Genomic DNA, 15422 nt, shown 5'->3' on the forward strand with positions numbered 1-15422 from the left:
GTAAGGTGATATCAGAAGGCTAATACTAAAATTAAAAAAAAAAACAAAAAACAAACCAAACCAAAAACCCAGATCATGGAAGTTTACATTCAATTGCCCATCTCTGCCAAATATATATACACTTCTCTGGATAGAAAGTGAGAGAACAGCTTTTGTCTTAGAGCACTATAAATAGGCTGTGATCTTATCTCCTACTACAGCCTTATGTACTATAATTTATACTTAAGCAGTTTTTACCTTATATTCATGGAATAACTTTGCCTACTGGTATTTCAGAAAGTAACCATAAATCACTTTGTAGTACAATACTGGTTAGTTAACTTCAGCAGCTCTAGAACATCACTACAGGAAGCAGTAAAGTTAGTAGTTCCTTTCAACACTATGTTAAGTGCAGAAAAAAGGAGAAAAAAACCAAAAACAAACCCACACAGCTATCAGTGACCCTGTATTTTTCATAACAGTAAAAAAGAGACTATTAAACATTCCGGAGGTGCTTGTGTTGTAATATTACCATGACGTAACATGAACATCCTTAAGAAGGCTGATAAACTTGTCCACCAGTGGGACACAAAGTGGCCCCAGGATATTATCCCAACTGGGCTGCATATACTCTGAAGCTCTTCGTTGGGCATCACTTTCACAGCAAAAGTAATCAGCACAAGGAGTGACAATGTACGGAATAAAATAATAATTGCCACTGGAAGCCTAAAAGAAAAACAGACACAGTTTAGAAAACAAATGAAAGTGGGAATATGCTTGTGCATACACTTAGTCTTTTACTGTCAGAAAGAACAGCTAGATTAGGGCTGGTGCACTATGAAGCTTTAGCACAGTTTAACACAAGATTTGCAAGCATTAAAACCAAAGAATTTTCTGAGCAAGCGTTAGAAAAATTAACAAGGGTGATGAATAAGGGTTTAGATCTGTTAAGAGACAATACAACAAAAGCGTTCATTTTTTTACCATGTTAGGGTCTAACAGTTACAAACTAACCTCTTCTCCCAATTTTTTTGAACCAGAGATGTACTTGCATCCTTTAGGCTGACTGTGCTAGGAAAGACATGAGACAGAGCTCTCCACAAAGAGAGAGAAATACAAAACGCAGACATTGGAAGGACTTCATGGAAATGTTTAATTCCGAGGAGCCTACTAAGCATCCACAAACCAACCAAAAAAAAAAAACCCAATGAAACTTTGAAACGTTTTGTAATATATATTAAACCTTTAACACAAAATTCTAGAAGTAAACCCCAAAACACTTAACGTGCAACATAAAAAGTATAAACATGATCAGGGTGCTGAAAGAAGAAATAGGAAATGTTATTTAGAGCACAAAGCCAGCAAGGTCAGTGTTCAGCTTCTGAGCAAGAGCCCTAAAAAACAAGACAACTGCAAAACCTTCCATAGTTACCAGAAGCACCTGTATCCCATTTTGAGCTATGACAATTCTTTGCTGTTTATAAGAAAAGTAAACTTTGCATTTCAGAGTAACTAGATGGGAGCACTGCAGTATGGGTGAGTATGGCACTTCCAGCACAATCAACTATCACTAAACACCCCTCAATCACTATATCTTGCAGATATCAAGACATCAAATACACCAAAATCATAACTTTGATTTCTTATGTATCATTTAAACCTGCAGTAAAGCCATAAAAGTAATCTTGAACAATGGATGAATGCTGACATGATGGAAAAATTGATATGAAGATTAGGTATTTTTATATACATTATAAAACCTAGACAAGAGAAATAATCTGTTCAGAGAAAGTAACAATGTATGGCATGTAATTACTAAAAAAGAGGAAAAGAAACCTGTATCAGTAACATCCTGTTGCTGATCTCTGACTGATCTCAGCAAGGATTTAAAATTTTACATTATTTCTAATAGATAAACACCCTGGAGTACAGTATCTCTGTTGTAACAGTATCAATTATCTGTTGTAATATTATCTTTACTTCCTCCTAAAGAAGTCAGAAAACTTGCAACCTAAGCTAGCAGTATGCTAAAGCTATTTATTCTCAGCTTTGTTAAAATAAAAAGAGTTCAATGCAACACAAAAACTTCTTGTGTATAAACTCTATTATGAAACTTGTAACAGTGAATTAGCTCTTTATGCAATAGAAGAAAAAAAATCCCATTTGAAAGTATCTTATGACACAAAGAGAGCTGCAGTTATCTACTTAAAAAGAAAAGCAATTTTCAGACAAAAAATTAAATCACACACATGAAACACTGTATTAATCTTATTCAGCCAACACCTCATCTGACTTGCTGTTTTTTGGATAATGAAATCCATGCAATTAAAATCACATTTTTATCCATGACACATTTTTGTGTGCAAAAGTCAGGAACCCTGCACATATTTGAGCACATGCCCCGTTTGAAAAGCAACCAGATCCAGCTTTCTACCCTCTTCTGTCCAATATTTACATATAATAAATTACAAAGCCCCTTCATACAGTGTGTGTGGCCTAAGGGAGTCTGTCTTACCTCATTACATAAAAACCCAGTTCTGCCCATCTGCTTTTCTTACACTATCAAAGGCTAGAGGTGGTTGAAAATATCATCTGTGCTTTGTCAGATAGTCTACTGAAGATGCTGGTCTCTGACCCCAAAAGCTTATAATTCTGAAAATTACTGTCCTGTCATAAATCAACTATTGTTTTTAAGATAACACAGGTATGAATGAACTAACATATAATAATTTTAGTGAAAATATATATAATCTATAAGTTATGGCTTACTTGCAGTATAACTCAGTAGAACAACGATTTCCTATCTTATAAAAACTGTATGATGAGTTGGTTTATTTCAGGATTGGTAGTTAAACTATTTTTGTCTTATTTTGATAAATTCTTAAGTTAAAAATACAAATATCCAAGCAGTATGAGGAAACAAGTAATCTCTCAATAGCTTATCTTCCAGTAAATGATGTATGCCCAATATGCCAGCAATGACACTTTTGTATTCAGTAACACTTTAAAATCTGTCACAAGAAGATGCAAAACTTTAGGAAGTTTAGGAAGATATTTAAAAAAATAGCAAGTTACTCTAAGTAAGTTGAGAGAAGGACCTGGTCTTCTGAGGAAAATTATTAAAAGTATTAAGCACAGACCCATGCCTTTGCTGAAGGGTTGAAAAGAGTTAGGATCATACAAGGCATTTTTAGGCTCCATGCAAGACAGGCCAACTAGAAAGAGCTTTTGGTTGTTAAAATACCCCTAAGAATTTTCTTATTACTATTAAAAGTAAACTTTTCACCTTAATAACATAAACATTTTACTAAATTGTACTGCTACAGTTATTCCAGTGCAACTACACTAGAACTAAAAGGCTTTATTTTTCAAATAATAATAATACTGAGTAAAATATCTGCATTTTTAAAGAGGAATTATGCCTGCACAGCTAATTATACCATTATTTTACTCAAGCCATGCAGTTAATTTTGCCACCTACTCCAGCATTAAGAGTATTAGGGGTGCTTACCCCACCTTACAAAGGAAACTACATAGGATAACAGAAAATGAATTGCATTCAATCAAAGAAGTCACTAACTCTTGAGTTTTCAGAGAGTTTAATCCACTCTTGCCTTAAGAATTAAGGTTTTCACAGTAGTTTTCTGTGACATCACATTCCTATTCATCTTGCTATATAGGTATAAGAAATTACAAACCTTTAAAAGCCACTTCCTCTTCTGAAGATGAATATATGCAGTATTTTAATGTAAAGACTGTGAAGAGAGGTTATCACAAGCCAAACGTACTAAATGCCTGGGCTCTACCTTGCAAAGAATGAGTACCCCAAGATTACAATCCCTTTGAAGGAAAGGCCCTGGCAAGCACTATTTTTAAAGTAGCCTTATACATTTTTAAATGCCTTGAAACTCAGTAACAAGATATTATATCTATTCAACAGAAAGCAGATTTAAAGTGATACATACTTTGCCTATCAGATTACCACTGTGGTATTCAGGAGGTACTTGAACCGGAAGAAAAGCTTTGCTGTTGGCAACCTACTCCAAAGTGAAATAAAATAACAAAGAGTAAAACACCATCACAAAACAGCATGAGAATCAAAAAGACAGACATGACACATGAACAGAGAAATTATTAAAGAAACAACAGAAAATGAAAATAGATATGTACAGCAAATTTGTATTTACAAGGCCAAGAAGTCAGTTCAATACTTTGCTACCCAGAATGTGAGATAACTTAATCCAACCACTACAAAAATGCATCCCTTGAGACAGTAACTTTTCCATAAAATCTTTCATAGATGAATTCTAAAAGCCTTAGTTTTCATTATATCATTAGTAAGAGTAGCATATTTCATAAGTAGAGAAAATCAAGGTAATATTTATCAGGTTACCAACTGTCTTTGTACTACTCTCCCGCACACACAGAAAAATTATTGTCTGTAAAACATTCTTTCTTCTCTGTTTTTTTCTGTGCCTTAGGAAACTCCTTTAATACTTTTGCTGCTCCAGGCTTTATTAGAAATATTTAATTAAATTATCATAAATTATCATGTTATACAGAATTTTATATATTGTAAAAAAAATAAATCAGAAAATAAAAAATGGAAAGCTACTCTGCAACATTACTTCTTCAAATTATTAAAGTCATATAGTGTAATCACACTTTAGACTCTTGGCTCTCATTTCAATCCACTGGGGATACTAACTTCGATAATATGAGTGCAAGCACTAAAATCTTTCTGTTTTGTTTTCTTCAATGTTCATTGCATTGAAATAGCTGGTACAGTCTAATTTATACAGCTACCGAAACTTTGAAGAGACTTACTGCCAATTACAATAGAAAGTTATTTTTCAACGTAAAGATTCCTTGTGGCAAGGATAAATTGCCTACCTACTCCCTGCAGATCCATAAGAATTTTTGCTAATGACTCCTCCATGGCCCAGACATTATTATCTGGTTACTATTAGAGCTGCTACAGGATTTAATGGAAAAAAAAACCACCATCTCTGAAAGTACTTCAGACCCAAAGGCCTAAGTATACTATAATAAACCTTTCAGTTTAATAGCCAGATTACTTTCCTTTAATACCTTCCCACAAGCAATTAACAGGGTTATTCAAATTTCTTCAGGCATACCATCAACTAAAGAAAAATTAACTATTTAATCTTTCTTCTCATGTCCTATAATTGCATTTTTTTTTTTTTCCCCAGTGTGGGAAGTTCCTATTCTCAGTGTCACATTCAAGCCAACAGAATGTATCAAAGCATGTGTCTCAAACCAGGTGGAACCAATGCTAGAACTCTTGCCAGAGGTACATATTGCTTCCTGACTCCAGCAGTTTTAAAGAAGTCCCTTGTGCACTCTCTCCTTCACTCCATCGGTGATTTTTTATGCACCATTCCTTAACACTCTGTAGAAGGAGAGTAAATTTCCCAATTGAAAAAAAAAAAAAAAAAAAAAAAAAAAAAAAAGAATTAAAAAATCAAGCATAATCATAGAATCACAGAATACTAGGGGTTAGAAGGGACCTCTAGTCCAACTTCCCTGCCAAAGCAACAAAGAGTTGTATCGAAATACAAAAATTTTCCCATGGATTTTGTCTATTACAGTGATTGGGAGAATATTATTTTTAAGAAGTTTTTGCTTTTGAAAACCCTTAAGATTTCATTTCCTCAATAAATCACTGTTTTTCTGACATCTAAAGACACTCCAAATCACCATCAAGACCAATTTCCACAGAAAAATTTATTCTCTTCTGCCTGGATTTTTCCATAGTGACACTGGAAACAAATTGTTCTGTAACACTGCACGTTTGCAATTTATTTTATTGATGTTAATTTTGACAGACACCAGGAAGATATGCATATACACTAAGTAAAATTAGCAGAAGATAGCCCACAAAGCTCAAAGGAGATCTACAGAAGGAAATATAGCTGACTGGACACAGAACCTTGACCTTGAATTTCATGCCAGGGCAATTCTTTCTTGGGAACTGAACTCCCATAGCCAGTAACTCTTCCTTTTGTATCCTGGTATGCAATAAATTATCAATAGAGAATTTTAATTACTTGCTGGGGGGAGTCAAGTAGAACTGAATCACATTCCACATCTTATCTTATTTCCTGAAAACTTCACTATTGAGTGACAGAAGGAAGGAAACTACTCTTACACTACAGTAGGAACTCCTACTCTTACACTCTTTTTTTAGACAGTAAGCCATTAAATCTCTCAGACTTGCACGACCACAGCACACTGATGTATAATTTTCACCATTAAATCAGCTGTACTTAGGCCAAATCCCAAATGAATTTCAGACCTTTTTTCTATGCATTGTTTTCAGCTGTTTCCTCACTCTTGCCTCCTCCTTGATGCTGAATTACCATAACAGTGTCATTACAAGGAAAACATCTATTTTCTTTAAGGCTTACTTGTAATACACAAAAGAAAATTAACACAAAGCACATGCTAGACATTCGTCTTCTCTGTATCTTTAACATGGCTCCACATCTGTTCTATGCTATGATATTTTTTGCAGTTTTGTAGCTGATTTGAGATTTGGAGGATAAATAGCAAAGGTGAGGGTAGACAAACTTCAAAGCAAGCTCCTAGCTCCAGTGGTCTGCATAGGAAGTTTCACTCCTGCTGCTGGAAAAATGGTGCTTTGTGCCTGGTAGAAATCTCAGTTGTCTCCCTTCCCTCATACACAGTGCAGATGTGTGGACACAAAACTTGTAGCAGACTTCATAAAATCAGCAATAGTATTTCTGTGGCTACTTCTGGGGTGGAGGAAGGCTTAGAGGATCAAGTATCTATCTTCTTCTCAACACATCTCCAAACTCTAGTGAAGTCTCCATTTAAGCTCTTTCTGCTATTCCACAGCTACAGCCGAGGCATTCCCGCATTTCTCAATCAATAGAAAGCCCCAGTGCAGTGATTTTAAGTCTTGCATCAAATATTTAGTATTTACACTGGAAATGTTAGTGTAAGTATGCATGATTGGACACAATAAATTCCCACTAATTCTGTACCAACTAAACTAGCAAAGAAACCTTCATTAGCAACTAACTTCAGCAAGACATTATCCATACAGCTGTAAAATATTTAACCAAGCAATGACGCAGTGGTACCATGCTGGGACAGCAGCAAACTACATACCTCTCATTGGGTCTGAAAGGAGGGGAAAGGCATTGTCTGTTTAAAGTCTACTCTAATGTACAAAAAACAGTTTCAATCCATTAACTATTTGGCATGTTAATTAATTTGTTCCAATTGCTGACTTAAAAAACTGATAAAAGAATGCAATACTGGACTACAATTATCTAATAAAATAGAACATGAACTATTTCAAATAACACAAAAGAAACCATGTCACCAGACTCATCTTTTGTTCTTTTCCACATTTCACTCTCTACAACTACCTGAAAGGAGGTTGTAGCCAAGTGGGGGTTGGTCTCTTTTCCCAGACGACTTTCAACAAGACAAGAGGGCATGGCCTTAAGTTGTGCCAGGGGAAGTTTAGGTCAGATATTAGAAAGAATTTCTTTACAGAGAGGGTGATCAGACATTGGAATGGGCTGCCCTGTGAAGTAGTGTATTCTCCGTCCCTGGAGACATTTAAAAAGAGACTGGATGTGGCACTCAGTGCCATGGTCTAGCAGCCGCAGCGGTGGGTCAAGGGTTGGACTTGATGATCTCTGAGGTCCCTTCCAACCCAGCCAATTCTATGATTCTATGATAAAGGTGAACACTTCCCTCCGTGGGAGAAAGAACGTGACAAAAGAAAAGATTGCAGGCTGCAAACCTGATGGCCGAGGCTAAACTTGCCACCATTCTCTTTGCCTTTACTCTTTCCGGAAGCACCACCACCTGACTCGGCCATAAATTCTCCCTGTACCTCTGGAGGGAAAAACATTGTTTGTGACATTTTGCTCATCCACGAGCTGGTGAAAATTGCATTCAGAAGCAAATCTGCTTCGTTCTGAAGCCACCCTTCACAGAGCTATAGATCAGCACACGCAGTTCACCCTCCACGGGTGAAAGTAGTTCAGAGATCACCAAGACAGACAGGAAAATGACCGGGATTTACTCATGTGCTCAGCCTGATCTATCTTTAGCCTCCATGCAGCACTCTGGCCAAGTATAAATGCAGCTCAAAATAAACTGCTGTGTAATGCATTATCTCTTCTAGTTCTATTTCCAATTATTAGCAAACTTTAAGAACATTTCACTAATTTACTCCTAGTCTATACTCTTCAGAAGAAAATAAAAGTATTTGGTTAATATAAGGAAACAAAGGAATAAATGCAAGTTTAAGATTTTTGCAAATTCAGTAGTCCTCAGAATAACAGTTTAGAACATTTAATGAAAATAACCACTGACAGGATGTGATGCATGACATAATAGATCTGTCCAAGACACCACGCCATACTGCAATAAGTCTAAAGAAGCCACTAAATTTTACCCTGGTTACTTACTTACTTAATGTTACTTGCACTAATGGTAAGAATGTTTTTACTTTGGGAAATAAGCTTTTGCATTCCTAAATAAAATCTGTGAATTTGTGAGAAAAAGGATGGGGATACAGTAGCCAAAGGTGATCGAGTGAAAAGAGTAAGGCCTAACCAGGCAACACACACACACACATTAACTCAGCTGGGTGAAAGTGGTAGAGGCAAGGAGAGATTTTGAATTTCTGAGTTTACATTTTGATCTATCAACCTACATATATAACATATAAATACTAGCACTTAACTAGACCTTAAGAATGAACTTATAAAGAAAAGTTATATTTTTAATTTTTGGAAATGAAATCAACAAGATTACCACTAGTTTGAATTCTATATAGGCAATACAGACTTCCTTCAACAACACAGAACATATATAGTTTTCTATTAGATTTGCTTCAAATGTAGTGTCTTCATTTTGTGTTTTAAAATTAATGTGGATTCAATACTTACTGTGTTTTTCTGAGATACCATATCCTGGAGGGGAAACAAAAAAAAAAAAAAACAAAAAAGAGAGAGAATAAAAATTTGTATTCATTTTTACTGGGAATCATTATTACCAATAAAAATAATAGGTATATATACATGCAGACACCCATACTGAAGAGACAATTCTTGGAAGAAATTCAGGATGGGCCCTAAGAAGTAAGCTATACAAACTCAGGCTGCCTGTACTTCACAGATCTTCCCAGAATAGTAATAACAGTCATTAATACTGCCTCTATAACTTAGGCTAGTATGCACAGAAACTTAGACACAAGTAAAGTAAAAAGTTCCTGAAGGCAAGGTAAAAAAAAAACTGGCCAAATTATTCATAAACTTGAGAACAAAGATACACCAGCAAAAAAATCAAAATGGTCAAAAATCCATAATAAAGTACCAAAACCTAAACAGAACTACTGATTAACTAAAACTTGTTAAGCCAAATAAATACCATAGAACAAGTGTGATGGAAGGCCTAGACATCTGAAATATCATGTATCTGAAAATTAACGTCTACACAGCTGAGCAAATATCTCCAGCAGAACTTTATCTACTGCAGAAAAAGATCCGTCTCAGCAGGGAGAAGCAAACTCTTCTGAGAACTATCTGGCACCTAAGCCATGAATCAGTCTTACAATCACAGAATGCCAGGATGGAAAGGATCTCAAGGATCATGTGGTCCAACCTTTAAATTAAACATGTCATCAACTGCTCTTCACTGAAAGACCACAACAATCCCTATCCTAAGAAAGGACTATTAGCATTTCTGAATTGTATCCAACACTGAACTGGAGCTCTATTGAAGAAGAGGTATCAAGGACATCAGGGTGGGACTGAACCACACCCCAGAGTACTGCTTAAACTGCTCCAACTCTTGATCCAGAAGATCTCTTCTACTTGGTTCCAGCAACTTAAATCAAGATTTCTGACCCCATAGTAACATGCAAGGGGCCTACATGAGCTGAGGAGGTTATGCAAACAACTGGGAGATGAGGAAGGGATCAGTGACACTGACAGAGTTTCTAGCACAAAAGAAATGATGGCATATAACATTTTTTTTAGCCTTAAGTGACACGGTCGTGTTCCAGTGTTCCCAGGTCCCCAGACTTCTCCTTAAGCTTTATATCCTTGGGAAAAAAGTCCCAGAACTGACACCTCAAAGACTCAAAAGTTCTGGTAACAAACAATCTGAAGACCTAACCCATGGATGGATGGAACTCTAGAGGTCATTCAGCACTCTAGATACGGAGCAAGTGCTTGCATATGTGCTTGGCACAAAGTGTAGAAACCAAAGGTATCCAAAGAGGTCCTCACTGGCTAGAGACAAACAGAAGATGACAAGTCTGTGCCTCCCAGACTTTGACATGAAGTCAAAGAACCAAGGTGATCAGAACATCTGAGCAACAACATAAAAAGGGTAAAAATTAAAAATAAAAATGAAAGGTTTCTTTGAGGTCCACTGTATTAACCGTGCAGGATGGAAAGTTGCATGCCTTCCTACCCAAATTATCCAAGGAACAGAAGGTATGCAGATACACCTTGGCACATATCTGCATGGATAACATCTCTAAGCAAAGCACGTAAGAGGATTCGACTCTGAGTCCTTGTGACTCCTGTTCACGTGGAGCCTGAATGTGTAGTGGACCACCACCTGAATAAAGTATGGGATAGTAGACACATCAGAGTAAAATCAATGACATTGAGAGCAGAAAAGAGGAAAGAGAAGCTGTGATAGAATAGAACTTCTATGTGAAAAGAGGAGACTCATACAAAATTAACATCAATTTTAATATTCTTCTAGGATTAACAGAGCTTGGAGAATTCAAAAAAGGATTTGTAGACAGTAGTGGTGTGAAAAATATAAAGTAGTTAGGGGCAGTAACTCTAAACAAGGAAAAACCACAAAGTGTGAACAAGCTTGCTCTCAGAGAAGGTAGCAAGAAAATGGATGACGTTAAAAGCAGCAAAAGATAATGACACAGAAGATAACAGTCTAAATGTGTTCTGAAACAAAGAGAACCTACACTGAGAAAAAAACGGCCACAATACATTACTTGCACTGAGAGCAGCATTTCTGGGACTTAAGTGTATGGCACGTATTATCCTACTATAAAAATGAACAGCCAGACTATTAAAAGATTTGGTGAGAATCTCTTTATCTTCAAACAGTAATAAAAAGATTACTGTAGTATTAGCTACTCAGTACCTAGAAGATACAAACTTCATCTGTGAGAAGTGTTTCCATAGTAGAAGTAGGCTGCAGTCCTTACCTAAATTTTGTTAATATAAAGGCCATAACACTTTTCTTACATGCACTGTATTGAAGAGGGAAAGGAAGGAGATACTGACACCTGCACTCTCACTTCCATGTTTAACCACCTGAAGCAAAATCAGTATCATCATTATGGACCTTCTCTCACAAATAACCTTTTATATTATTCTGATAATTACCATTTTTGCTAGCAGCTCTTTTTCTTAGCATGATTTTGTTATGTAGCTATCAGGAAATCACATTTAGAGGAAGTTTCAGAAAAACACAAAACATTTGCAGGACCAGGTATACAAAGATAATTCTGAAATGAAGCACATTTTGACATGAGAACCTTACTTTGAGTGACTGAGCAGTGTCAGCATCAGTGTCATGGTAGAGTATAACATTATTAGCCATGTCAAAGCTTTCACGCACACCCAGGTGGTAGAACAGTGATGGCTGCTTGGAAATATCACTCATGTCCACAACTGCAACATCTGAAAAGAGAGAGAAAGGGGGAAAGTGCTAAAAAAATAATAATCTTAAAACTAATTTTATTCTTACATGGGATTTAAAATAAATCCTGAAACTATACATACATATTGACAGACAAAATCAATATATTCAAATAAGGATCATTTGCTCATGATTCAGATATATTTTACCTTTCATACGAAATTGTCAGTGTTATAGCAACCAGGAGGCAGAGCTTATGCATTAGGAATACTTCAGAAGAAGAAGCAGTTCTGTATTTGCTCTCTGACCTAGGCCTGGTAGCCTGAACACCCAATAGGATGGAAGGCTCCAAACATTCAGGTGGGATATGTCTAAGAACAATAATGTAGCAAAACATTAGGGAAAATTGTGAGACTAAGTTTACTTTAAGAGGTTGAGCTTTTGAGAACAGGAAATTGCTAAACAACAGAAAAAGAAATAACTCTGAAAGTTGACTCTTAAATGCTGCAGGGAAGATGTTCAAGATAGGAGGTTGCACAAATGAGGGAATTGAACCACAAATAGTCAGAGCAAGACTTCCTCTGCTCTTGGGTACTATTCCAGTAGGAAACTGAAGCAAAATAATTTATGCCATTGGAAGATGACCTATACAGACAGGTAAGGACAAATATCCCATATTATGCAGAAAATCTGAGACACAGGCAAAAGATTCTGAGCTAACCATTTAGTTTTCACGTAAGCCTGAAGGTCAGTACAGAGCTAACTGGGGAAGAGGATGTTTAATGCTGAGGTTTTTTATCCTGATCATTATATCTGTGCTATCCAAGAAAATTCTGTGTTAAAGCTTTTTAAAGGTCTGTATCACTATGTCTGTCTGGTGTGGGATAGATGAACATAAATCCAAAATATTCATAAGACTAGAGCCTTGGCGTTGAAACCACAGGGGAGCCTGAGATTCAAAAAAGAGACTCCAGAGACTCAGCACAGCTGGGCAGTAAATCCTACATCTCTGAAGGGGTAACAGAAAGTGCCCGTATCTATGAGGAATGACAGACATGGGTGAGCTACCAGTAAATGAGAAATCTAAAAGCAGATCTGGGATATAATATCCAGACAAATAAGTAAGCTTACCTAGGCTTTTACATGCATCAATATCTCATTTCTTAGTATGCAAGTTCTTGGAAAAGCCTGCAGTGAATACACACCGCAGTACAACTACAGCAGGCTATGCTAACACAGCACACTGGGGTCAGCTGGTCCCTCTGGTTACTAACAGACTAAAGCACAAGGAACCTTTTGAGTCCAAAGACAATGCCTGCATTAAGACCAAAACATCACTGTTCAAGAGAAAAAAAGAAAAAAGAAAAAAACCAAAAAACAAAAAACCCATCAACATCTAAACTCAACAAAACTACATAAAAATCCAAACGTGCATTCACCTCCCCCCCAAAAAGAACCCAAACAAACACTCCCTCCCCCCAAAAAGAAAAAACCCAAAACCCACACAAAGAACAAAACACCAACCCACAAAACCAAAAAAACAACAAAACAAAAAACCCACCAAACAAAAATCCAACCCAACCCAAAACCACAACATAAAGTCATGGCAACATGAGAAAATCCCCTTATTCCTGTAGAACCTCAAATTCTGCACCATCTACTGAAGATCTTTTGAGCTCCTGTTCAGCCAGCTCTCTGCAGTGTGGACAAGATTCTCAGTATACAGCACACTATAAAATTGCAGATTTATTTTTTTCAAAATGAATTCTCTATAAAACGAAAGTTAAGACAAACTAATGAGCAAACCTAGAGGAAAAAAAATAAAAAGTCAAACAGTTTGGCCTGGTTTTAGACATTGCATAAAGTTGTTGGGTTTTTTGGGTTTTGTTGTTGGTTTTGGTTTTGGTTTTTTTGTGGAACTAGAATGCTGTGAAATCAAATCACCCTCCTGGTAAGAGAATTTAGACAATGTGTTCTGATAGCACATTTTACAATACAGGGATGAGCAGTGTTCTGTAACAGTTTATTCAGTTTATTGAAACAAGGCCATAGGCAGTTCTCTGCCATATGTAGTTGTCTACAACTGAAATTTTGTCTTCTACTGCCTGCTACAAGGTAACGATGTGAACAGCATCAGAAACACATTAAAAGGGCATTCCAGAAGTAAGCATCTGAATCAGAAAGAAGAAGTTAGATATTCATTCAAACTGACAAAAAGATTTATGAGCATTAGTTCTTCTTGTTTATTCACCCCTCATAAACGTGAGCGTGAATGCAGGAAAACAAAATACAAATAAACCGAATTGAAGACTAGAAGAGGAGATGAAGATGGGAACACAAGAATTTGCATGAAAGTGAAAAAAAAAAACAAAAAGAAAAACAAAACAAGAAGGTAATTGAGTGGATTCAATCTGCTCATGGGAACTGAGGGGTGACACAGAAGCACATGACAGCAGACAGAAGCAGAGCATCACAAGTGACCTACAGCAGTGATGACAGGCTGCATTCCCTATGAGCTCCCTAAACCCTTTTCTCCAGCAGTAATAGCAGCAGGTTTGGAGCAGGGAGGAAAGACATCTACTTGCAAACCAGCTTTACTAATGTGCTAATAAACCAGCTTGAGTTCAGTGAACACAGGAAATAAATGCAAATGTGGGTGGAGAACAAATGACCAACAATAAATGCTTCCCAAAAAGCAGATTCCTAAGACATATTCAGAGTTCTGCATGCTGAGAGCAAGGTGTTTAGTGTTACCACCCAATACTACCATTTTCAGGGTTACACCTCTCCTTGCTGTAGGTAATTTTGGGAACTGCTCAATGAAAAGTGCTAATATGGACCACCACAAATACTTCTTCTTCATATGTCTTGCATTTTTCTTATGATTTATGCTAAAATCTTTTATCTACAGTTTTTTAAACACAGACATGGAGCCCTGTACGACATATTCAGGATGGCTGATAAGAGATAAGAATTCCCTTAAACTTCCTGAGATACAGAACAAGAAATACTACACTAGTATCTGCTTCCCAAAGATTGATTTATGAATAGAAATATAAGTTAATCACACTTCATTCTCATTTCCCATCCTCCACATCCGGACAGCTTGTTAAGCCAAACATATTTCTGGGCTTCCTTTCCAAACTTAGGTTTAACCTCCTCCACTACAGACAAGTTTGGAGCAAGAGCTAATGCCAACATTGATCAAATCTTTTAACAAATTATAAACTTAAAGAATAATGAAGTAATGACTGCAATAATTAAACATTTAATGTAGCTATAAAATACCAATGGATATAGTTTCCTGTGTTTAGAAGGAAAAGAGCAGGGAAAGGTACATTCTTTCTGTAAAGACAGAAGGCTTTCCAGTGAAGTACAAAGACCTTTACAATGCATCCACCAGAGGCTGTACAGAGGTGGAGATATGCTTAATGTTACACATGACCAATTTTGGATAATTCTGAAACAACATTTAAGCTAATTGCTTTGTTTCACCAGCAGCAACTCACATTCAAAAAACATAACCATAAAAATGCATCCTTCCTCATTTCTTCTTAAGCATAAGAGACTTTTCCATGGTTTTGCTCTCTTATTGTTGCACATTAATTTATTTTCATCTTGAAAACAGCTCACTTTTCTTATGAACCCAAAAACTGATCTCACTTTACTATCTAATTGCAGTTAATTTGTCTGAGATTTTCTTTCTATTGTAAAACAATTATAGTATGTGTATATTTTTTTAGTGT

General features: G+C 36.3%; 1 protein-coding gene across 8 annotated transcripts in view; it reads right to left on the minus strand.

Annotated features, from left to right (window-relative positions):
* Positions 1–15422, minus strand: part of MAP3K15 (mitogen-activated protein kinase kinase kinase 15) — an 83126-nt gene that overhangs the window by 48836 nt on the left and 18868 nt on the right. For 3 of the 8 annotated variants that reach the window (XM_071749328.1, XM_071749319.1, XM_071749346.1), the window contains exons 2-5: positions 11578–11717; positions 8940–8963; positions 3945–4016; positions 512–705 (exon numbers count right to left, since the gene is read on the minus strand). In XM_071749328.1, coding sequence (XP_071605429.1) covers positions 512–705; positions 3945–4016; positions 8940–8963; positions 11578–11717 — 430 coding nt within the window. Of the gene's footprint in view, positions 1–511; positions 706–3944; positions 4020–8939; positions 8964–11577; positions 11718–15422 lie in introns of those variants that run through there. The other 5 variants (XM_071749336.1, XM_071749352.1, XM_071749376.1 and 2 more) reach the window with 5 other exon arrangements.

The sequence above is a fragment of the Heliangelus exortis genome, chromosome 1, assembly GCF_036169615.1.
Source record: "Heliangelus exortis chromosome 1, bHelExo1.hap1, whole genome shotgun sequence".
NCBI classification, from domain to species: Eukaryota; Metazoa; Chordata; class Aves; order Apodiformes; family Trochilidae; genus Heliangelus; species Heliangelus exortis.